A 25,623-nucleotide genomic window follows, 5' to 3' on the forward strand; every position below is an offset into this window, starting at 1 on the left:
TCAGATATTTAGTGGTGTATGTAGATCTACACTTCTAGAATGGCACTACCGGTTATGATCAGATATTTAGTGGTGTATGTAGATCTACGTTTCTAGAATGGCTCTACCAGTTATGATTAATGTACAATCGGGTGAGAAGGGCCTTGGTCAGGGAGGTGACCAAGAACCCGATGGTCTCTCTGACAGAGCTTCAGAGTTCCTCTGTGGAGATGGGAGAGCCTTACTTTTTAAAAAATCTTTTTTTACTTAAACCAATTTTTGTTTTTAGTAAATTGGCAAAATGTCTAAAGACCCGTTTTTACTTTGTAATCATGGGGTATTGTGTGTAGCTTGATGAGGAAAACAATTAATTTAATAAATTAGAGAATAATAATGAATAAAGTCAAGGGGTCTGAATACTTTCCGAATGCCCTCTATAATATTCAAAGGACCCAAATGGTCATAAGAATAATTTAATAATTTAATAAATTAATTAATTTGTTTTTGTGCTAACAACCTGTCCCAAAAATGTCACTTCACAGTCATTGTCTCCTGAGACATTTGTTATGTGAACATGTCTTTATAAAAAAGGTACTTCATGACTATTCTCTCATGACACATCAATTTCAAGGTTTTGGTTCTAAATGTAAAATCTTCTGCAGACTGGTGCTGGGCCCTCGGCCAGAGGAAAGACTGGTCCATCCCACACCCCTAAACAACACAAGGACAGAGGAATAGACTTCTACTTCTCCAAGAGCAAGAACTTCTGATGGAGCAGACTGACTGAAAAGACTGAAAGAACTGTTGGGCTTCCGTAAGGAAATGGTTTGACCCATCCCCGCTTTATATGGGTGGATGGTTTGATCCATCCCCGCTTTATACGGGTGGATGGTTTGACCCATCCCCGCTTTATATGGGTGGATGGTTTGACCCATCCCCGCTTTGTATGGGTGGATGGTTTGACCCATCCCCGCTTTGTATGGGTGGATGGTTTGACCCATCCCTGCTTTATATGGGTGGATGGTTTGACCCATCCCCGCTTTATATGGGTGGATGGTTTGACCCATCCCCGCTTTATATGGGTGGATGGTTTGACCCATCCCCGCTTTATATGGGTGGATGGTTTGACCCATCCCCGCTTTATATGGGTGGATGGTTTGACCCATCCCCGCTTTATATGGGTGGATGGTTTGACCCATCCCGCTTTGTATGGGTGGATGGTTTGACCCATCCCCGCTTTATATGGCTGGATGGTTTGACCCATCACCGCTTTATATGGGTGGATGGTTTGACCCATCCCCGCTTTGTATGGGTGGATGGGTGTGTGACATATGGTTTTGAGAAGGTACTGCTGAGTGGGTGGGGTGATACAGACAACTCTTTTGTTTCTGTTTTATATTGCCACTGTTTTTATGTTTCATATGTTTTATCAATTTCTATTGACTTGTTACATCACAGAACCATTTGAGGTAGTACCTGTATTGGTTGTTTTTTACTCTCTACAAAAGCAGCCATATCTTTATAATAGTTAATAATAAACATGTTGATGCTGGTCGTAATGTTTCCTATTTGTATTTATTATTGATCCCCATTAGTTCCTGTCAAGGCAGCAGCTACTCTTCCTGGGGTTTATTATGGATCCCCATTAGTTCCTGACAAGGCAGCAGCTACTCTTCCTGGGGTTTATTATGGATCCCCATTAGTTCCTGTCAAGGCAGCAGCTACTCTTCCTGGGGTTTATTATGGATCCCCATTAGTTCCTGACAAGGCAGCAGCTACTCTTCCTGGGGTTTATTATGGATCCCCATTAGTTCCTGACAAGACTGCAGCTACTCTTCCTGGGGTTTATTATGGATCCCCATTAGTTCCTGCCAAGGCAGCAGCTACTCTTCCTGGGGTTTATTATGGATCCCCATTAGTTCCTGCCAAGGCAGCAGCTACTCTTCCTGGGGTTTATTATCAATCAACATTAGTTCCTGCCAAGGCAGCAGCTACTCTTCCTGGGGTTTATTATGGATCCCCATTAGTTCCTGACAAGGCAGCAGCTACTCTTCCTGGGGTTTATTATGGATCCCCATTAGTTCCTGACAAGGCAGCAGCTACTCTTCCTGGGGTTTATTATGGATCCCCATTAGTTCCTGACAAGGCAGCAGCTACTCTTCCTGGGGGTTTATTATGGATCCCCATTAGTTCCTGCCAAGGCAGCAGCTACTCTTCCTGGGGTTTATTATGGATCCCCATTAGTTCCTGTCAAGGCAGCAGCTACTCTTCCTGGGGTTTATTATGGATCCCCATTAGTTCCTGACAAGGCAGCAGCTACTCTTCCTGGGGTTTATTATGGATCCCCATTAGTTCCTGACAAGGCAGCAGATACTCTTCCTGGGGTTTATTATGGATCCCCATTAGTTCCTGTCAAGGCAGCAGCTACTCTTCCTGGGGTTTATTATGGATCCCCATTAGTTCCTGTCAAGGCAGCAGCTACTCTTCCTGGGGTTTATTATGGATCCCCATTAGTTCCTGACAAGGCAGCAGCTAATCTTCCTGGGGTTTATTATGGATCCCCATTAGTTCATGCCAAGGCAGCAGCTACTCTTCCTGGGGTTTATTATGGATCCCCATTAGTTCCTGCCAAGGCAGCAGCTACTCTTCCTGGGGTTTATTATGGATCCCCATTAGTTCCTGACAAGGCAGCAGCTACTCTTCCTGGGGTTTATTATGGATCCCCATTAGTTCCTGACAAGGCAGCAGATACTCTTCCTGGGGTCCAGCAAAATGAAGGCAGTTATACCATTTTTAAAACATTACAATACGTTCCTTACAGAATTCATAACACACTGTGTGCCCTCAGGCCCATACTCCACTGCCACATATCTACAACACAACATCCATGAGGTTTACATCTAATTGTTGTATAAGATGAATGAGTGAGTATGATACTGTTTACACAATTTTACAATGTGATTTTGGACTGTTTAATGAAGGAAACCCCAATTCCCTTTTGAGTTTAATTAAATCAGAGGGCCCCCCCTGAGCCCAGTTAGGGTTGGGCATCCTGGGACAGGCCCTTTTCTGCAACTCCTGAATAAAACCCCAACTTTGAGAAATTGTCAACCAGACCATGTTCTCCTCCATTACGAGGGGACAAAGGTTGTAGACCATTGCTGAATATTTTAACCATACCACGTGGTTAAACTCTTAGACTATCGATACCGACAGAATAAGAACAAGTCTTTGATATTAATTACTAGTCTGCAGCTAGGAATTCGGTATCATTGAACGCGAAGAACGACAACCGCCGAAACATCCATTCGAATGAATGAATGTCACTCTGAACAACACACTCTAACCACAACAGAGAGCGAGAGGGAGAGAGACGGACAATTCTGCAAAATAAATACACTTTTAACCAGCGATCAAGATGACACACTGAGCGTAAATTATATATATTGATTGCAATTGTTCCCGAATGATTGAGCAAAGGATTAGCATTTCAATTGTTATAATGATCAACTCTGTAGTGACTTCTCAGCTGACCCCCACTCCCTGTTTTGTCCACCAAGCCGCCATGCCGGTTTAGCCCACTAGGGCACATCTCTTATCATTTCTTGTAACCACATTGACTTTGTTTGTTTGTTTATGCATTTCTGTGAATTACTTAGTTAGTAATAAATAAATGATTTAAGACAATTGATGTATGGATGACTCATAGTGAAGACTGGGTTCGTGCAGATAACCAACAATTTACGACGTTTGGAATTAGACTAACGTGAGGTAAAGTAAATAATCCATTAATGAGAAGACTATGGATCAGATATAAAAATATCTGAAAAGTTATTTTAGGAAATGATAATTATGTAATTGAATATTTTCCTTGGTGCCCCGACTTCCTAGTTAATTACAGTAACATGATTAATTAGTTTGATCGCGTAATACTAATTACAGAGAATCTTTGATAAAAACTAAGTCTTCAATTTAATGATAGATGCAATAAAATGCAAATGAATTACTTAAAAATCATACAATGTGATTTTCTGGATTTTTGTTTTAGATTCCGTCTCTCACAGTTGAAGTGTACCTATGATAAAAATGACAGACCTCTACATGCTTTGTAAGTAGGAAAACCTGCAAAATCGGCAGTGTATCAAATACTTGTTCTCCCCACTGTATGTTTGTTTTCATGGTGTAGTTTCTAATTATTTTTATTCAGATTTGTCACACGATTTCTCAATTTGCAGTACATTTGCCAATCATTTGTGCAACCAGACCTATTTGCCATTCCTTTTGCCTCATCCCTCTCACCCATACAATTTTTCAATTCCTCATCAATCCACGGGGATTTAACAGTTTAGTCATGTTCTTAATGGGTGCTTATTAGTAACTGGAATAAGACATTTCATAAATGTGTCAAGTGCAGCGTCTGGTTGCTCCTCATTACTCACCACAGACCAGCAAATATTCTTTACATCATCAACATATGAATCACTACAAAACTTCTTGTATGACCTCTGAAACACTATATTAGGCCCATCCTTTGGAACTTAGATATGGCTACTATATTGTGATCACTACATCCGATTGATCTGGATATTTCTTTCAAGCTAATTTCTGCAGCATTATTAAAGTTGTGATCAATGCATGTTGATGATTTCACTCAAATCAAATCAAATTTATTCATATAGCCCTTCGTATATCAGCTGATATCTCAAAGTGCTGTACAGAAACCCAGCCTAAAACCCCAAACAGCAAGCAATGCAGGTGTAGAAGCACGGTGGCTAGGAAAAACTCCCTAGAAAGGCCAAAACCTAGGAAGAAACCTAGAGAGGAACCAGGCTATGTGGGGTGGCCAGTCCTCTTCTGGCTGTGCCGGGTGGAGATTATAACAGAACATGGCCAAGATGTTCAAATGTTCATAAATGACCAGCATGCTCGAATAATAATAAGGCAGAACAGTTGAAACTGGAGCAGCAGCACAGTCAGGTGGAAGTTGAAACTGGAGCAGCAGCATGGCCAGGTGGACTGGGGACAGCAAGGAGTCATCATGTCAGGTAGTCCTGGGGCATGGTCCTAGGGCTCAGGTCAGTTGAAACTGGAACAGCAGCATGGCCAGGTGGACTGGGGACAGCAAGGAGTCATCATGTCAGGTAGTCCTGGGGCATGGTCCTAGGGCTCAGGTCCTCCGAGAGAGAGAAAGAAAGAGAGAAGGAGAGAATTAGAGAACGCACACTTAGATTCACTCCTATGCTGTTTGTAACTACCCTGGTTGGTTGACTGATAACGTGAACCAGGTTGCACTGGTTACCGTTTGAAGCTTTTTCTTTTAACATTTTTAAAATGGATTTGAATTTGACCCCTTTTTCTCCCCAATTTCATGGTATCCAATTGTTTAGTAGCTACTATCTTGTCTCATCGCTACAACTCCCGTAGGGGCTCGGAAGAGACGAAAGTTGAAAGTCATGCGTCCTCCGATACACAACCCAACCATGCCGCACTGCGCCCGGCCCGCCACAGGAGTTGCTGGTGCGCGATGAGACAAGGATATCCCTACCGGCCAAGCCCTCCCTAACCCGGACGACGCTAGGCCAATTGTGCGTCGCCCCACGGACCTCCCGGTCGCGGCAGGTTATGACAGAGCCTGGGCGCAAACCCAGAGTGGCTGCAGTAACCACTGCGCCACCCGAGACGCTGAAGCTTTTTCTTGAGTGGGCAGCTTGATGAAAGCCAGTCAATATTTAAATCACCCAGAAAATATACCTCTGTTTATCACACACACTATCAAGCATTTCATACATTTTCCAGATACTGACTGTTAGCACTTGGTGGTCTATAGCAGCTTCCCACCAGAATGGGCTTTAGGTGAGGCAGATGAACCTGCAGCCATATTACTTCAACAGTATTTAACACGAGAACCTCCTAAGTTTTACAGAAATGTGGTTCTGAATATAAACAGCAACACCTCCACCATTGGCATTTGTGTCTTTTCTCAGTTCTAACAGTGGACTTCCTCCTAGGGCACACCGCCTCAGTTTTAACAGTGGACTTCCTACTAGGGCACACCGCCTCAGTTTAACAGTGGACTTCCTACTAGGGCACACCGCCTCAGTTCTAACAGCATAAATCTGGTTCATAGGCACATGATTGCTACATACAATAGCTGTAGGATCAGCAGAAGCATTCAGAACAGTTAGAGAGACAACTTAGGTTACTTACATTGTGTCTACCAACACCCCTGGTACATTTCCTGAAGCATTATGATGACTCAGCAACACAATGGTAGAGATTAAATTAGTTAGGCTTGAGTCATTGATAAGTCATTGTCTCAACACAGCCTTATAGTGCTGTGAAAGGATCCAGGATCCCACATGATTTGGGTGGATCCCATCCTCCTTATTAAAAGTGTTCTGTTTCCAAAAGGTATCAAAATTGTCAACAAAAGTTACACCCATTGAGCTGCAATAATCACATAGCCAGTTGTGAAGAGAAAGAATCATGCTAAAGCATTCAATGCCACGATTCAGAGATGGCACAGGGCCAGATATGATGGGTCTTTTATTAGTGTCTAGCAGATAGTCAATCGGCTCTGTGAAATCCAGTTTCAACTGTTCAGAGCTGCCCTTCATAATGTCATTAAAACCCACATGGACTATGATAGAATCAATGTCCATGTCCTGGTGTAGTACATTCAGGAGCAGCTTAGTAATGTCATTAAACCCACATGGACTACGATAGAATCAATGTCCATGTCCTGGTGTAGTACATTCAGGAGCAGCTTAGTAATGTCATTAAACCCACATGGACTACGATAGAATCAATGTCCATGTCCTGGTGTAGTACATTCAGGAGCAGCTTAGTAATGTTATTTACTCCAGCTTCGGGATAGAACATTGTTTTTGCACCAGGAACAGTCACATTTCTTACATTTCCAAAATCAAGGACGAGGAAATCTACCCACTCCCATGCTTCACAGGTTTCAGAGAACCCTTTAAGGACGGGAGAGAGGCAGGATAACTTGAGCTGGGGGGAAATAGTGACTGCTCTTGAATCTGAAAGTGTGGCAAGTGAAGATTGTGATAATGAAGAAAGGAACAAAACGAGCAAAAGTTGTAGTAGAAGACGAGGACCGGCCCAATGTCACACCCTGACCATAGTTTGCTTTGTATGTTTCTATGTTTTGGTTGGTCAGGGTGTGAGCTGAGTGGGCATTCTATGTTACATGTCTAGTTTGTCTAGTTCTATGTTTGGCCTGATATGGTTCTCAATCAGAGGCAGGTGTTCTTCATTGTCTCTGATTGGGAACCATATTTAGGTAGCCTGTTTGGTGTTGGGTTTTGTGGGTGATTTCCTTGTTCTGTCTATGTGTTACTTTGCACCAGTATTAGGCTGTTTCGGTTTTCGTGTTCCGTTTTTGTATTTTGATTTGTGTTTACTTTGTATCATTAAACATGGCTCGCAATAGCCACGCCACATTTTAGTCTGACTCTACTGCACCTAAAGAAAACCGTTACACCCAATAATGCATTTCTTATTGGACTGTGTTTTTTGGACAAGGAGATATATTTGGGAAATCCATTTGTAATATCGAGGACTGTGAAGAAAGCAGTGAGAAAGGTGGATTCAATCAAGGTGACTAGAAGCGGCCATGTTTTGGTTAAGCTGGAGACTCGTTGGATAAACAGTACCAGTCAAAATCCTGGACACACTAATTCGAGAGTTTTTCTTTATTTTTACTATTTTCTAAATTTTAGAATAATACTGAAGACATCAAAACTATGAAATAACACATTTGGAATCATGTAGTAACCAAAAAAGTGTTAAACAAATCAACATATATATTAGATTCTTCAAAGTAGCCACCCTTTGCCTTGATGACAGCTTTGCACACTCTTGACATTCTCTCAACCAGCTTCACCTGGAATGATTTTCCAACAGTCTTGTAGGAGTTCCCACATATGCTGAGCACTTGTTTGCTACTTTTCCTTAACTCTGCGGTCCAACTCATCCCAAACCATCTCAATTGGGTTGAGGTCAGGTGATTGTGGAGGCCAGGTCATCTGATGCAGCACTCAATCACTCTCCTTGGTCAAATAGCCCTTACACAGCCTGGAGGTGTGTTTTGGGTTATTGTCCTGTTAAAAAATAAATTATAGTCCCACTAAGCGCAAACCAAATGGGATGGCATATCGCTGCAGAATGCTGTGTGCCTTGAATTTGAAATAAATCACAGACAGTGTCACCAGAAAAGCAGCATCACACCTCCTCCTCCATGCTTCACGGTGGGAGCCACACATGCGGAGATCATCCGTTCACCTACTCTGCGTCTCACAAAGACACGGCGGTTGGAACAGAACATCTAAAATTTGGACTCATCAGACCAAAGGACAGATTTCCACCTGTCCAATGTCCATTGCTCGTGTTTCTTGGCCCAAGCAAGTCTCTTCTTATTATTGGTGTCCTTTAGCAGTGGTTTCTTTGCAGCAATTCGACCATGAAGGCCTGATTCCCACAGTCTCCTCTGAACAGTTGATGTTGAGATGTGTCTGTTACTTGAACTCTGTGAAGCATTTATTTGGGCTGCAATCTGAGGTGCAGTTAACTCTAATTAACTAATCCTCTGCAGCAGAGGTAACTCTGGGTCTTCCTTTCCTGTGGCGGTCCTCATGAGAGACAATTAACTCTAATGAACTTATCCTCTGCAGCATGATGAGCATGAGGATGTCCTCATGAGAGACAGGTTCATCATAGCACTTGATGGTTTTTGGGACTGCACTTGAAGAAATGTTCAAATTTCTTAAAATGTTCCACATTGACTGATCTGGCATACCTGTTAATTTAAATGCATTGCAGGTGACTACCTCATGAAGCTGGTTGAGAGAATGCTAAGCTCCTCCCTGCTCTCCTGTGTCACTCGCTCCCTCCCCCTCCTGCTAGAGCGGCACCTCTCTCTCCCTCCTCTCACGCTTTATCAGCTCTGGATAATAAAGTAGCTTAAACAATGACTTTCTGCTGCTTACCTCACTCGGATTGAACAATCCGACCAGGCCTATATGGAACGGGTCTACTTGTCCTCGGTTCCATTCGGAACAGATCTCTCTATATTTATTTGTTTATTTAGGCACATTAGGTCCGGGTGGGAAAGCCCCAGGTCCATTTCAGAATGGGTCCAGGGCCTCTACTCTGATATCACCTACTATTGAAATTACCTTAAGCAAGTTATATGCAAAACAAAACATTACTTAAAAAAACTATTTGTTTACAAGCTGTACTTCTAGTTTATGGTTGATGCAGCTTGTTGGCCATTAGCCAATCTGTGTTTCTCAAGGAGTTCAAAACGTGAATGCATCCCAACTGGTATTTATTACTTCACAACTGGTAATTACCACCACCCCACTTGGTTATGAACTCTGCATTAGTGTCAGGGGTTTATTTTATGCCTGGTACATTAGGTTATGATCACCTTATCATCCCCAGCTTCCAATTGGCTCATTCATCCTGTCTCCTCTCCCCTGCAACGCTCCCACAGTTTTTTTGTAGTAAAAGAGGCTGTGTAAATCTAGGCCTACCTGGTAAATAAAGGGTTAATAATATACAACTCATCCATGCCATGGTGGTTAACCTTGACCTTTATCTAAGCTATTTCATAGATAAGCCTACACTACAGCTTAGACTCAAAACACCTTCCAAATTACTCACAAAAAAGACCTTACAAAAAAGACCTTACAAATTACTCACAAAAAAGACCTTACAAATTACTCACAAAAAGACCTTACAAATTACTCACAAAAAGACCTTACAAATTACTCACAAAAAAGACCTTACAAATTGCAAGTTGCAAGTTGAAATCCCGGAGCTGACAAGGTACAAATCTGTCGTTCTGCCCCTGAACAGGCAGTTAACCCACTGTTCCTAGGCCGTCATTGAAAATAAGAATTTGTTCTTAACTGACTTGCCTGGTTAAATAAAGGTAAAATAAAAAATAAGAAAACTCACTAACACACCTTACAAATGACTCGCTAACAAACCTTACAAATTACTCATGAATAAACCTTACAAATTACTCACTGGCAAGCCTTACAAGTTACTCTAATAAACCTTACAAATTACTCACTGGCAAGCCTTACAAGTTACTCTAACAAACCTTACAAATTACTCACAAAAAAGGCCTAACATATTACTCACTAACAAGCCTTACAATTTACTCACTAACAAACCTTACAAATGACTTACTTACAAACCTTACAAATTACTTACTTACAAACCTTACAAAATGCTCACTAAAAATACCTTACAAAACAAAAGTTATATATAATCTACACTACGTATGGAGAATTGTCTACACATCATTATGTATGGAGAGTTATCTACACATTATGTATGGAGAATTATCTACACACCATTATGTATTGAGAATTATCTACACATGATGTTTGGAGAATTATCTACACATTATGTATGGAGAATTATCTACACATTATGTATGGATAATTATCTACACATCACTATGTATGGAGAATTATCTACACATCAATATGTATGGAGAATTATCTACACATTATATATGGAGAATTATCTACACATCATTATGTATGGAGAATTATCTACACATTATGTATGGACAATTATCTACACACCATTATGTATTGAGAATGATCTACACATGATTTTTTTTAGAATTATCTACACATCATGTATGGAGAATTATCTACACATCACTATGTATGGAGAATTTTCTACACATTATGTATGGAGAATTATCTACACATCACTATGTATGGAGAATTATCTAAACATCATTATGTATGGAGAATTATCTACACATCACTGTGTATGGAGAATTATCTACACATCATTATGTATGGAGAATTATCTACACATCATTATGTATGGAGAATTATCCACACATCACTCTGTATGGAGAATTATCTAAACATTATGTATGGAGAATTATCTACACATCACTATGTATGGAGAATTATCTACACATGATTTATGGAGAATTATCTACACATTATGTATGGAGAATTATCTACACATCACTATGTATGGAGAATTATCTACACATAATTATGTATGGAGAATTATCTACACATTATGTATGGAGAATTATCTACACATCACTATGTATGGAGAATTATCTACACATCTCTATGTATGGAGAATTATCTACACATTATATATGGAGAATTATCTACACATCATTATGTATGGAGAATTATCTACACATTACTATGTATGGAGAATTATCTACACATGATTTAGGGAGAATTATCTACACATTATTATGTATGGAGAACTATCTACACATTATGTATGGAGATTTATCTACACATAATTATGTAAGGAGAATTATCTACACCTCACTATGCATGGAGAATTATCTACACATTATGTATGGAGAATTATCTACACATTATGTATGGAGAATTATCTACACATTATGTATGGAGAATTATCTACACATCACTATGCATGGAGAATTATCTACACATCACTATGCATGGAGAATTATCTACACATTATGTATGGAGAATTATCTACACATTATGTATGGAGAATTATCTACACATTATGTATGGATAATTATCTACACATCACTATGCATGGAGAATTATCTACACATTATGTATGGAGAATTATCTACACATTATGTATGGAGAATTATCTACACATTATGTATGGAGAATTATCTACACATTATGTATGGAGAATTATCTACACATCACTATGCATGGAGAATTATCTACACATCACTATGTATGGAGAATTATCTACACATCACTATGTATGGAGAATTATCTACACATCACTATGTATGGAGAATTATCTACACATAATTATGTATGGAGAATTATCTACACATTATGTATGGAGAATTATCTACACATCACTATGTATGGAGAATTATCTACACATCTCTATGTATGGAGAATTATCTACACATTATATATGGAGAATTATCTACACATCATTATGTATGGAGAATTATCTACACATTATGTATGGAGAATTATCTACACACCTTTATGTATTGAGAATTATCTACACATGATGTTTGGAGAATTATCTACACATTATGTATGGAGAATTATCTACACATTATGTATGGAGAATTATCTACACATCACTATGTATGGAGAATAATCTACACATTATGTATGGAGAATTATCTACACATTATGTATGGAGAATTATCTACACATCACTATGTATGGAGAATTATCTACACATCACTATGCATGGAGAATTATCTACACATCACTATGTATGGTTAATTTTCTGCACATCATGAATGTAGGGTAAACGATTCAGCCCATAACAGGGCTCATAGCCCCCCTCCTCCCAGTCCTAGAACAGCCCAGTCCTAGAACAGCCCAGTCCTAGATGTTTGTCCTCATGGTTCCTGTCCCGCCCAGTCCTAGAACAGCCCAGTCCTCAAACAGCCCAGACCTAGAACAGCCCAGTCCTAGAACAGCCCAGACCTAGAACAGCCCCGTCCTAGAACAGCTCAGAGCTAGAACAGACCTAGAACAGCCCAGTCCTAGACCAGCCCAGTCCTAGAACAGCCCAGACCTAGAACAGCCCAGTCCTAGATGTTTGTACTCATGGTTTCTGTTCCGCCCAGTCCTAGAACAGCCTAGTCCTAGAACAGCCCAGTCCTAGATGTTTGTCCTCGTGGTTCCTGGCTCAGAGCAACAGGCTACACATCTGCTGCAGGTCTAAAGGTCCATTTGGCAGTTGCGTTCTCCGTTCGGTACAAAGTCCCACTGACTGCTGAAGGAAGCAAAAACAAGCACAAGGGAAACATCTAAAACTGGATGAAATAGACTGTAAAAGGCACTAGATGATCAATTAACTTGAACTAATTAAGTTTTTTGTTGAGGCATTGAATTGAAGTTATTCATTTTCTAAAGGTTTGTAGAGTAAGGAGTTATTTTACACACGCAGATGACCGGGTGACACCTGATAACACTCCTGTGAGTGTGTTATGACAGATTAAACATTAATTTATCTACCCACTAATGCCCTCCTACCAATGGAAAGGTGTTAAACCTCCACTTGACAAACAATCTCCTATCGAACACTTCCAGCCTGTGTGTTGCACCAACACCTGTGACTGAAGATGAGCTCCAGGTTCGGGCAGGTACTGACAGCGGTCGGGGAGTTCGGAACATTCCAGAAGCAAATGTTGGCTGCGATATGCTTCCCGAACATCTTCAACGGGTTCCACATGTTCTGTCAGGTGTTTACGGGGATGAACTTCCCTCATCACTGTAACACAGACTGGATCAGGACGCAGGGACCCAACCTGACCAACGATAGGCTGTTGAACCTCACCCTTCCACCGTTGGATGATGGCCCTGGGTTCCAGTCCTGTAAGATGTACACTCCGGTGGATCTGGACTTGCAGACTATTGAAGTGTATGGGATAAACAGTACCATCTCCTGCAGGGATGGATGGAAGTATGAGGCTCCCCAAGGGACCACCAGCCTGGTGACTGAGGTAGGGTCGTAGGATAGGGTAGTTGGGGCAGACAATGGGTCAGTAGAGATACTAAATATCTGTTGAGCCTGCAGTCTGATGCCCTAGTTTGAGTAAATCAAATGATGCCACACTACCTCTCTTATTCCACTACCAGTGATCTGGTGATGCCACACTACCTCTCTTATTCCACTACCAGTGATCTGGTGATGCCACACTACCTCTCTTATTCCACTACCAGTGATCTGGTGATGCCACACTACCTCTCTTATTCCAGTTCCAGTGATCTGGTGATGCCACACTACCTCTATTATTCTGTCAAACAGACAGACACACAGACAGACAGACAGACTGCACTGGACTCAGTGGGCTGTTTCCTTAATTATGTTAGACTTGGCAGCTGTTTCCTTAATTATGTTAGACTTGGCAGCTGTTTCCATAATGATGTTAGACTTGGCAGTTGTTTCCATAATGATGTTAGATTTGGCAGCTGTTTCCATAATGATGTTGGACTTGGCAGCTCTTTTCATAATGATATTTAATTTGGCAGCTGTTTCCATAATGACGTCAGACTTGGCAGCTGTTTCCTTAATGATTTTAGACTTGGCAGCTGTTTCCATAATGATGTTTGACTTGGCAGCTGTTTCCATAATGATGTTTGACTTGGCAGCTGTTTCCATAATGATGCTAGACTTGGCAGCTGTTTCCATAATGATGTTAGACTTGGCAGTTGTTTCCATAATGATGTTAGATTTGGCAGCTGTTTCCATAATGACGTCAGACTTGGCAGCTGTTTCCTTAATGATTTTAGACTTGGCAGCTGTTTCCATAATGACGTCAGACTTGGCAGCTGTTTCCTTAATGATTTTAGACTTGGCAGTTGTTTCCATAATGATGTTAGATTTGGCAGCTGTTTCCATAATGATGTTGGACTTGGCAGCTCTTTTCATAATGATATTTAATTTGGCAGCTGTTTCCATAATGACGTCAGACTTGGCAGCTGTTTCCTTAATGATTTTAGACTTGGCAGCTGTTTCCATAATGATGTTTGACTTGGCAGCTGTTTCCATAATGATGTTTGACTTGGCAGCTGTTTCCATAATGATGCTAGACTTGGCAGCTGTTTCCTTAATGATTTTAGACTTGGCAGCTGTTTCTATAATGATGTTAGACTTGGCAGCTGTTTCCATAATGATGCTAGACTTGGCAGCTGTTTCCATAATAATATCAGACTTGGCAGCTTTTTCCTTAATGATGTTAGACTTGGCAGCTGTTTCCTTAATGATGTTAGACTTGGCAGCTGTTTCCATAATGATGTTAGCCTTTGCAGCTGTTTCCTTAATGATGTTAGACTTGGCAGCTGTTTCCTTAATGATGTTTGACTTGGCAGCTGTTTCCTTAATGATGTTTGACTTGGAAGCTGTTTCAATAATGATATCAGACTTGGCAGCTGTTTCTTTAGTGATGGCAGCCAGCCATCTGTTTTCGTGTCTCTGTCAGACCTAAATCATCATCATAAATCAATGTTCCTCCCAATCAGACTGTGTGTCTTGTCCGTTAGTCAGTCAGCACTGTATAGTTGTTTAATAACAGAACGACTGGGCCAGCATGTACTGTCTAGACTACATGTACTGTCTAGACTACATGTACTGTCTAGACTACATGTACTGTCTAGACAACATGTACTGTCTAGACTACATGTACTGTGTAGGGCAGGCTGTACTGTCTAGACTACATGTACTGTATAGACTACATGTACTGTGTAGGGCAGGCTGTACTGTCTAGACAACATGTACTGTATAGACTACATGTACTGTGTAGGGCAGGCTGTACTGTCTAGACTACATGTACTGTATAGACTACATGTACTGTGTAGGGCAGGCTGTACTGTCTAGACAACGTACTGGAGAGACTACATGTACTGTGTAGGGCAGGCTGTACTGTCTAGACTACATGTACTGTCTAGACGACATGTACTGTATAGACTACATGTACTGTGTAGGGCAGGCTGTACTGTCTAGACTACATGTACTGTGTAGGGCAGGCTGTACTGTCTAGACTACATGTACTGTCTAGATGACATGTACTGTATAGACTACATGTACTGTGTAGGGCAGGCTGTACTGTCTAGACTACATGTACTGTGTAGGGCAGGCTGTACTGTCTAGACTACATGTACAGTGTTTTGCAGGCTGTACTGTCTAGACTACATGTACTGTATAGACTACATGTACTGTGTAGGGCAGGCTGTACTGTCTAGACTACATGTACTGTGTAGGGCAGGCTGTACTGTCTAGACTACATGTACTGTCTAGACTACATGTACTGTGTAGGGCAGGCTGTACTGTCTAGACTACATGTACTGTGTAGGGCAGGCTGTACTGTCTAGACTACATGTACTGTGTAGGGCAGGCTGTACTGTCTAGACTACATGTACTGTGTAGGGAAGGCTGTACTGTCTAGAATACATGTACTGTCTAGACTACATGTACTGTCTAGACTACATGTGCTGTGTAGTGCAGGCTGTACTGTCTAGACTACATGTACTGTCTAGACTACATGTACTGTCTAGACTACATGTACTGTGTAGGGCAGGCTGTACTGTCTAGACTACATGTACTGTCTAGACTGCATGTACTGTGTAGGGCAGGCTGTACTGTCTAGACTACATGTACTGTGTAGGGCAGGATGTACTGTCTAGACTACATGTACTGTGTAGGGCAGGCTGTACTGTCTACACTACATGTACTGTCTAGACTACATGTACTGTGTAGGGCAGGCTGTACTGTCTAGACTACATGTACTGTCTAGATGACATGTACTGTATAGACTACATGTACTGTGTAGGGCAGGCTGTACTGTCTAGACTACATGTACTGTGTAGGGCAGGCTGTACTGTCTAGACTACATGTACTGTGTAGGGCAGGCTGTACTGTCTAGACTACATGTACTGTGTAGGCCATCCTCCTCAGTGAATTTCATAGAAATACATTTTAAAACATTTAAAAAGTTTACCTGTTTTATATTAAACTGTATTAAATATAATCACGTCACCAAATAATTGATTAAAACACACTGTTTCACAATGAAGGTCTACAGTAGCCTCAACAGCACTCTGTAGGGTAGCACCATGGTGTAGCCGGAGGACACCTAGCTTCCATCCTCCTCTAGATAGATTTACTTCAATACAAAACCTAGGAGGCTCATGGTTCTTACCCCCTTCCATAGACTTACACAGTAATTATGACAACTTCCGGAGGACATCCTCCAGTCTATCAGAGCTCTAGAAGCAGTAACTGACATGTTGTCCACCCAATCAAAGGATCAGAGAATGAATCTAGTACTGAAAGCATAAGCTACAGCTAGCTAGCACTGCAGTGCATAAAATGTGGTGAGTAGTTGACTCAAAGAGAGAGAAAGACAATAGTTGAATAGTTTTGAACAAATTCATTTATTTCAAAATGAAGGAGAAATAGAGAGAGAGAGAGAGCCATTTATTTTTCAGTTTCACTTACTTAGCTATCAAATGCAGCTAGCTAGTTCAAACAAACTGAAATACCCTGCTCAAACAGGGGGATGCTATGCTAGCTAGCTGGCGATGTCTTTCCAACACAACACTGGAACTCTTCCACGTCAAGGTAAGCTTTTGGTTTTACAAATGTATTGCCACTGGGACCCGCCGGTGTAACTGCTTACTAACTGTACACTGTAACGTTACTGCATGACTGTAGGTAGGGGGTTTACTAACAAGTTAGTTATATTAGCTATGCTGACTATGACGTTACTTTAGCTAATATGCTGACAACGATATAGGCTGTGTGCGGCGGTTTGGCTTGGAAAGGTTTTTTTCACCTGGTCAAATACAGCTGATGTGTTGTGCGTTGAAGTCCACAAGCAAAGGGAAGTGTTGAGAGGAAGATAACGCATAGATGAGAGAAGGAATACAACGTGGCTGCTATGAAAGTGAGCTGTGTTTACACGTGATCAGGGGTGTATTCATTCCGCTGATTCTGTTGAAAAGCATTTCTTAAACGGAAGCAAATGGAACAACACGGGGATAAACATACCTGAATTTGTCCAATAGAAACTATTGTTTGCAACTGTTGGACTAATGTTTACACCCGATATCAGCTAGATGCAGGCAACAGTGTGCAAGGTGGTATTGGTTGTCACTGTCTGTCCATGTATCACTGTCTGTCTTCTCAAATGTGTCTCTCGACCTCTGTGCACCTACGCTGTAAACTTTCATTCATAGTCTAGGTTGTAGCAACCTCATGATGGGTATAAGGAACATTCTAGTATCATGTTGTAGCCTAAACCTATAATTGTTACATCAACAAGTGTTTGAATGGAATATCAATGACAGTAATCCAACAGACATCTCCAGGAACAGAACAGATATGTCTCCAAGAACAGAACAGATACGTCTCCAAGAACAGAACAGATATGTCTCCAGGAACAGAACAGATATGTCTCCAAGAACAGAACAGATACGTCTCCAGGAACAGAACAGATATGTCTCCAGGAACAGAACAGATATGTCTCCAAGAACAGAACAGATATGTCTCCAAGAACAGAACAGATATGTCTCTAAGAACAGAACAGATATGTCTCCAGGAACAGAACAGATATTTATCCAAGAACAGAACAGATATGTCTCTAAGAACAGAACAGATATTTATCCAAGAACAGAACAGATATGTCTCTAAGAACAGAACAGATATGTCTCCAGGAACAGAACAGATATGTCTCCAGGAACAGAACAGATATTTATCCAAGAACAGAACAGATATGTCTCTAAGAACAGAACATATTATTTATCAAATAATAAATGTCTCCAATGTATTTTGCCAAGTACAACCTATTTTCTGCTGTTTTTGCAGCACGCCGTGTCCTTATTATGCAATCTCTATTATGGTTCTCCCTGACTCCTCTACTTTCTTCTCCTCTTCCTTCTTCCTCCCATCCTCTTCAGTTCAACTTGGTGTGTGCCAACAGTGGTCTGAACGAGGCGTCCCAGTCCATCTTCATGGCAGGGCTCCTGATCGGTGCTCTGGTGTTTGGGCCAATGGCAGACAGGTATGGACCCATCCAGTGTTTCCCTTGGGATTTTTTTCAGCGGTGGTGGCAAAAGTAGCAGGGTGTGTGGTGGTGGGGGGGTGCATTGCTACTAGAGTTAACGTAATGACAAGCTAGCTGTTCCCATAGACTTCCATTGAGCCAATGACTATTCATTTAAAATGATCCTATCAGAGCTCTGACACATCTGTTCACCCCTGGGGAAACACTGACTCATCTTGTCAGAGTTCTGAAACATCTGCTCACCCTTTAGGCGTTTCTCTGACTAATGTCTGTTTTCATGGCTCTTAAACATGACACATGGGTTCTATACAGTTGTCTGTTAATGAATGTTCCTAATCAAGTGCCAATATGTTATGCCAAAGACATCACTCCACTAGTCTGTTGTATTGTTGTTCTAACTAAGGCACCTTTAGACAAATGCCCTCAGTGCGTCTCTCAGATTGTTGATCTAATCAGTGCGACTGTATCATATTGCACGTCTCACTGTGGAAATTCAAACACAAGTTGTAATTGTAGAAGGTATTCTAGTTCTAGGTTATTAGAAGGTATCGCAGATATTTCAGTTATCTGAGCCCACTGGGTCTTATTGGAGGTTATTAGAAGATATTTCAGTTATCCGAGCCCACTGGGGCTTATTGGAGGTTATTAGAAGATATTTCAGTTATCCGAGCCCACTGGGGCTTATTGGAGGTTATTAGAAGATATTTCAGTTATCCGAGCCCACTGGGTCGTATTGGACGTTACAGGTTTAAAAGGACCCAGTGCCCACCATGCTGTCTTCTCTCCTCCACAGGTAGTTAATGAGGCTGTCTCCCCTCCTTTCCTGTCTCCTCTCCACTCCTGTCTCTCCTCTCCTGTCTCCTCTCCTCCACAGGTAGTTAATGAGGCTGTCTCCTTCCTTTCCTGTCTCCCCTCCTTTCCTGTCTCCTCTCCTCTCACCTCCTTTCCTTTATCCTCTCCTCCACAGGTAGTTAATGATCCTCTCCTCTCCTCTCCTCTCCTCTCCTCTCCTCTCCTCTCCTCTCCTCTCCTCTCCTCTCCTCTCCTCTCCTCTCCTCTCCTCTCCTCTCCTCTCCTCTCCTCTCCTCTCCTCTCCTCTCCTCTCCTCTCCTCTCCTCTCCTCTCCTCTCCTCTCCTCTCCTCCTCCCCCCCTCACTTCTCCTCTTTTTTCCTGTCCTGTCTCCTCAGGTATGGTAGGCGTTTTGTGGTCCTCCTCTCTTTGCTCGTCCAGCTGTTGTTCAGCGTGGGAGCAGCCTTCTCTCCCAACATCTATGTTTACATAGCCTTCAGATTCATGGTCGGCACCACCATCTCAGGCGTCGCTATAAACACGTATGTCTTAGGTGGGTACACTGCGATGTTCTACAACAGGTGAAGTTGGAAGTTAGCCAAACTCAGTTGTTCACAATTCCTGACATTTAATCCTAGTAATAATTCCCTGTCTTAGGTCAGTTAGGCTCACCACTTTATTTTAAGAATGTGAAATGTCAGAATAATAGTAGAGAGAATGATTTATTTCAGATTTATTTATTTCATCACATTCCCAGTGGGTCAGAATTATTATTTGGTAGCATTGCCTTTAAATTGTTTGACTTGGATCAAACGTTTTGGGTAGCCTTCCACAAGCTTCCCACAATTTTGTCCCATTCCTCCTGACAGAGCTGGTGTAACTGAGTCAGGTTTATAGTCCTCCTTGCTTGCACACGCTTTTTCAGTTCTGCCAACAAATGTTCTATAGGACTGAGGTCAGGGATTTGTCATGGCCACTCCAATACCTTGACTTTGTTGTCCTAAAGCCATTTTGCCACACCTTTGGAAATATGCTTGGGGTCAATGTCCATTTGGAAGACCCATTTGCGACCAAGCTTTAACTGATGTCTTGAGATGTTGCTTCAATATATCCACATAATTTTCTCTCCTCATGATGCCATCTATTTCATGAAGTGCACCAGGCCCTCCTGCAGCAAAGCACTCCCACAACATGATGCTGCCACCCCAGTGCTTCACAGTTGGGATGGTGTTCTTCAGCTTGCAAGCCTCCTCCTTTTTCCTCCAAACATAACGATGGTCATTATGGCCAAACAGTTCTATTTTTGTTTCATCAGACCAGAGGACATTTCTCCAAAAAGTACAATCTTTGTCCCCATGTGCAGTTGCAAACCGTAGTCTGGCTTCTTGCTGAGCGGCCTTTCAGATTATGTCGATATAGGACTTGTTTTACTGTGGATATAGATACTTTGTACCTGTTTCCTCCAGCATATTCACAAGGTCCTTTGCTGTTGTTCTGGGATTGATTTGCGCTTTTCGCACCAAAGTACGTTCATCTCTAGGAGACAGAACGTGTATACTTCCTGAGCGGTATGATGGCTCCATGGTCCCATGGTATTTATACGTGCATAATATTGTTTGTACAGATGAATGTGGTACCACCTTCAGGCATTTGGAAATTGCTCCCAAGGTTGAACCAGACATTTTTGAAGGTCTACAAGTTTTTCTTCTGAGGTCTTGGCTGATTTCTTTTGATTTTCCCATGACTTCAAGCGAAGAGGCACTGAGTCTGAAGGTAGGCCTTTAAATAAATCCACAGGTACACCTCCAATTGACTCAAATGATGTCAATAAACCTATCAGAAGCTCCTAAACTCATGACATTTTCTTGAATTTTCCAAGCTGTTTAAAGGCACAGTCAACTTAGTGTATGTAAACTTCTGACCCACTGGAATGGTGATACAGTGAATTATAAGTGAAATAATCTGTCTGTAAACAATTGTTTACATGTGTCATGAACAAAGTAGATGTCCTAACCGACTTGCCAAAACTATAGTTTGTTAATAAGAAATTTGTGAAGTGGTTGAAAAACAAGTTTTAATGACTCCAACCTGAGTGTATGTAAACGTACAACTTCAACTGTACGTAGCTACCTTTTCACGTAGTGAAAACTAAAGCTCTCAAATTTCTTGTTTCAAATGCGAGGTATAGTTGTTTACTTCCCAGAAATAAGCTGTGTTAGTGCTGGGCTGGAACAAAATCCTGCACCCCAGCAGCCCTCTAGGACTCATGTTGCACACTACCATACTAGATGTCTGACATGGCCGCCAGACACCTCTGGCATGTACTGTAGGTGTTTCCATCCTCCAGGTAACTAACCAGGTGCTGAGTAGACTGGTAACAACAGGAGGGCTCTGTTCACCACTGACCTCTAACCCCTGACCTCTAACCAGGTGCTGATGGGACTGGTAACAACAGGAGGGCTCTGTTCACTACTGACCTCTAACCCCTGACCTCTAACCAGGTGCTGAGGGGACTGGTAACAACAGGAGGTCTCTGTTCACCACTGACCTCTAACCCCTGACCTCTAACCAGGTGCTGAGTGGACTGGTAACAACAGGAGGGCTCTGTTCACCACTGACCTCTAACCCCTGACCTCTAACCAGGTGCTGAGTGGACTGGTAACAACAAAAGGGCTCTGTTCACCATCTTCTCCCACTGTTTCTATGCCATTGGTCTGATGCTAATGTCTGGGATCGCCTACGGGGTCAGAGACTGGAGGATCCTACAGCTGGTCCTCTTCAGCCCTGTCCTGTTCCTCGGGGTATTCTACTGGTACGTTCTGGCCCCTGACCTCTAACCTGTCAGTCTGTCAGCTGGTCCTCTCCAGCCCTGTCTTCTTCCTCTGGGTATTCTATTCGAACGTACTGACCCCTGACCTCTAACCTGTCAGTCTGTCAGCTGGTCCTCTCCAGCCCTGTCTTGTTCCTCTGGGTATTCTATTCGAACGTACTGACCCCTGCCCTCTAACCTGTCAGTCTGTCAGCTGGTCCTCTCCAGCCCTGTCTTGTTCCTCTGGGTTTTCTATTCGAACGTATTGACCCCTGACCTCTAACCTGTCACTCTGTCAGCTGGTCCTCTGCAGCCCTGTCCTGTTCCTCTGGGTATTCTACTGGTACGTCTCTAACCTCCAACCCTTTTACCTCTAACCTCTGACCCGTCAGTCTGGTTTTAGAGAAGCCTACTCTACCCATCTATTTTGGGGCGGCAGGGTAGCCTAGTGGTTAGAGCGTTGGACTAGTATCCGGAAGGTTGCAAGTTCAAACCCCCGAGCTGACAAGGTACAAATCTGTCATTCTGTCCCTGAACAGGCAGTTTAACCCACTGTTCCTAGGCCGTCATTGAAAATAAGAATTTGTTCTTAACTGACTTGCCTAGTTAAATAAAGGTAAAAAAAAGAAAAAAAGACTCATCCCTGTATTTTTTGGACCCATCCTTGACTCAACCATCCCTGATGGTATGTTAGGATCCTCCCAGAGTCAGCTCGGTGGCTGATGACCCAGGGCCGAAAGGAGGAGGCTCGCCAGGAGGTCCGCAGAGCAGCGAGAGTCAACAGAAGGGAGGTCCCTGAAGCCCTGCTGGACAAGGTTAGTTACACCGTCATCGCTATCATCCAGCAGGTTATCACTATCATACTAACATCCAGCAGGTTATCATCACTGTCATACTGACATCCAGCAGGTTATTATCATCACTATCATACTAACATCCAGGTTATCATCACTGTCATACTGACATCCAGCAGGTTATCATCACTATCATACTAACATCCAGGTTATCATCACTGTCATACTGACATCCAGCAGGTTATTATCACTATCATAATAACACCCAGGAGGTTATTATCATCACTATCATAATAACACCCAGGAGGTTATTATCATCACTATCATACTAACATCCAGGTTATCATCACTATCATACTAACATCCAGGAGGTTATTATCATCACTATCATACTAACATCCAGGTTATCATCACTATCATACTAACATCCAGGTTATCATCACTATCATACTAACATCCAGGTTATCATCACTATCATACTAACATTCAGCAGGTTATCATCACTTTCATACTGACACCCAGCAGGTTATTATTATCGCTATCATACATCCCTCCAGGTTATCATCACTGTCATACTGACATCCAGCAGGTTATTATCATCACTATCATACTAACATCCAGCAGGTTATCATCACCATCATACTAACATCCAGGTTATTATCACTATCATACTAGCATCCAGGTTATTATCACTATCATACTAACATCCAGCAGGTTATTATCACTATCATACTGACATCCAGCAGGTTATTATCACTATCATACTAACATCCAGGTTATTATCACTATCATACTAACATCCAGGTTATCATCACTGTCATACTGACATCCAGCAGGTTATTATCACTATCATACTAACATCCAGGTTATCATCACTATCATACTAACATCCAGGTTATCATCACTGTCATACTAACATCCAGCAGGTTATTATCATCACTATCATACTAACATCCAGCAGGTTATCATCACTATCATACTAACATCCAGCAGGTTATTATCATTACTATCATACTAACATCCAGGTTGTTATCATCACTATCATACTAACATCCAGCAGGTTATCATCACTATCATACTAACATCCAGCAGGTTATTATCATCACTATCATACTAACATCCAGGTTGTTATCATCACTAACATCCAGAAGGTTATCATCACTATCATACTAACATCCAGCAGGTTATTATCATTACTATCATACTAACATCCAGGTTGTTATCATCACTATCATACTAACATCCAGCAGGTTATCATCACTATCATACTAAGATGCAGGTTGTTATCATCACTATCATACTAACATCCAGCAGGTTATCATCACTATCATACTAACATCCAGGAGGTTATTATCATCACTATCATACGAACATCCAGCAGGTTATTATCATCACGATCATACTAACATCCAGCAGGTTATTATCGCTATCATACTAACATCCAGGTTATTATCACTATCATACTAACATCCAGGTTATCTTCACTATCATACTAACATCCAGCAGGTTATTATCACTATCATACTAACATCCAGGTTATTATCACTATCATACTAACATCCAGGTTATCATCACTGTCATACTGACATCCAGCAGGTTATTATCACTATCATACTAACATCCAGGTTATCATCACTGTCATACTAACATCCAGGTTATCATCACTATCATACTAACATCCAGGTTATCACCACTATCATACTGACATCCATCAGGTTATTATCACTATCATACTAACATCCAGGAGGTTATTATCATCACTATCATACTAACATCCAGCAGGTTATCATCACTATCATACTAACATCCAGGAGGTTATTATCATCACTATCATACTAACATCCAGCAGGTTATTATCATCACGATCATACTAACATCCAGCAGGTTATTATCGCTATCATACTAACATCCAGGTTATTATCACTATCATACTAACATCCAGGTTATCTTCACTATCATACTAACATCGAGCAGGTTATTATCACTATCATACTAACATCCAGGTTATTATCACTATCATACTAACATCCAGGTTATCATCACTGTCATACTGACATCCAGAAGGTTATTATCACTATCATACTAACATCCAGGTTATCATCACTGTCATACTAACATCCAGGTTATCATCACTATCATACTAACATCCAGGTTATCACCACTATCATACTGACATCCATCAGGTTATTATCACTATCATACTAACATCCAGGAGGTTATTATCATCACTATCATACTAACATCCAGGAGGTTATTATCATCACTATCATACTGGCATCCAGCAGGTTATTATCATCACTATCATACTAACATCCAGGTTATCATCATTATCATACTAACATTCAGGTTATTATCACTATCATACTAACATCCAGCAGGTTATTATCACTATCATACTAACATCCAGGTTATCATCACTGTCATACTGACATCCGGGTTATTATCATCACTATCATACTGACATCCAGGTTATCATCACTGTCATACTGACATCCAGGTTATCATCACTGTCATACTGACATCCAGCAGGTTATTTTCACTGTCATACTAACATCCAGCAGGTTATTATCATCACTATCATACTAACATCCAGCAGGTTATTATCATCACTATCATACTAACATCCAGCAGGTTATTATCATCACTATCACACCAACATCCAGCAGGTTATTATCATCACTATCATACTAACATC

General features: G+C 41.5%; 2 protein-coding genes across 4 annotated transcripts in view; both read left to right on the forward strand.

Annotated features, from left to right (window-relative positions):
* The window catches only part of cry-dash (cryptochrome DASH), a 36,671-nt gene extending 35,137 nt beyond the window's left edge, over positions 1–1,534 (forward strand). For both annotated transcript variants that reach the window (XM_031796923.1, XM_031796924.1), the window contains one exon: positions 642–1,534. In XM_031796923.1, coding sequence (XP_031652783.1) covers positions 642–749 — 108 coding nt within the window. In that variant the 3' untranslated portion in view covers positions 750–1,534. The remainder of the gene's footprint in view (positions 1–641) is intronic.
* Positions 1,535–13,002: 11,468 nt separating this feature from the next.
* slc22a13b (solute carrier family 22 member 13b) overlaps positions 13,003–25,623 on the forward strand; it is an 89,162-nt gene continuing 76,541 nt past the window's right edge. The window contains exons 1-5 of one of the 2 annotated variants that reach the window (XM_031796927.1): positions 13,003–13,474; positions 18,429–18,532; positions 19,724–19,878; positions 21,969–22,137; positions 22,829–22,949. In XM_031796927.1, the coding sequence (XP_031652787.1) occupies positions 13,094–13,474; positions 18,429–18,532; positions 19,724–19,878; positions 21,969–22,137; positions 22,829–22,949 (930 nt within the window). In that variant the 5' untranslated portion in view covers positions 13,003–13,093. The remainder of the gene's footprint in view (positions 13,475–18,428; positions 18,533–19,723; positions 19,879–21,968; positions 22,138–22,828; positions 22,950–25,623) is intronic. The other variant, XM_031796926.1, reaches the window with a different exon arrangement.

Source organism: Oncorhynchus kisutch, linkage group LG18 (genome assembly GCF_002021735.2).
Source record: "Oncorhynchus kisutch isolate 150728-3 linkage group LG18, Okis_V2, whole genome shotgun sequence".
In the NCBI taxonomy this organism is placed as follows: domain Eukaryota; kingdom Metazoa; phylum Chordata; class Actinopteri; order Salmoniformes; family Salmonidae; genus Oncorhynchus; species Oncorhynchus kisutch.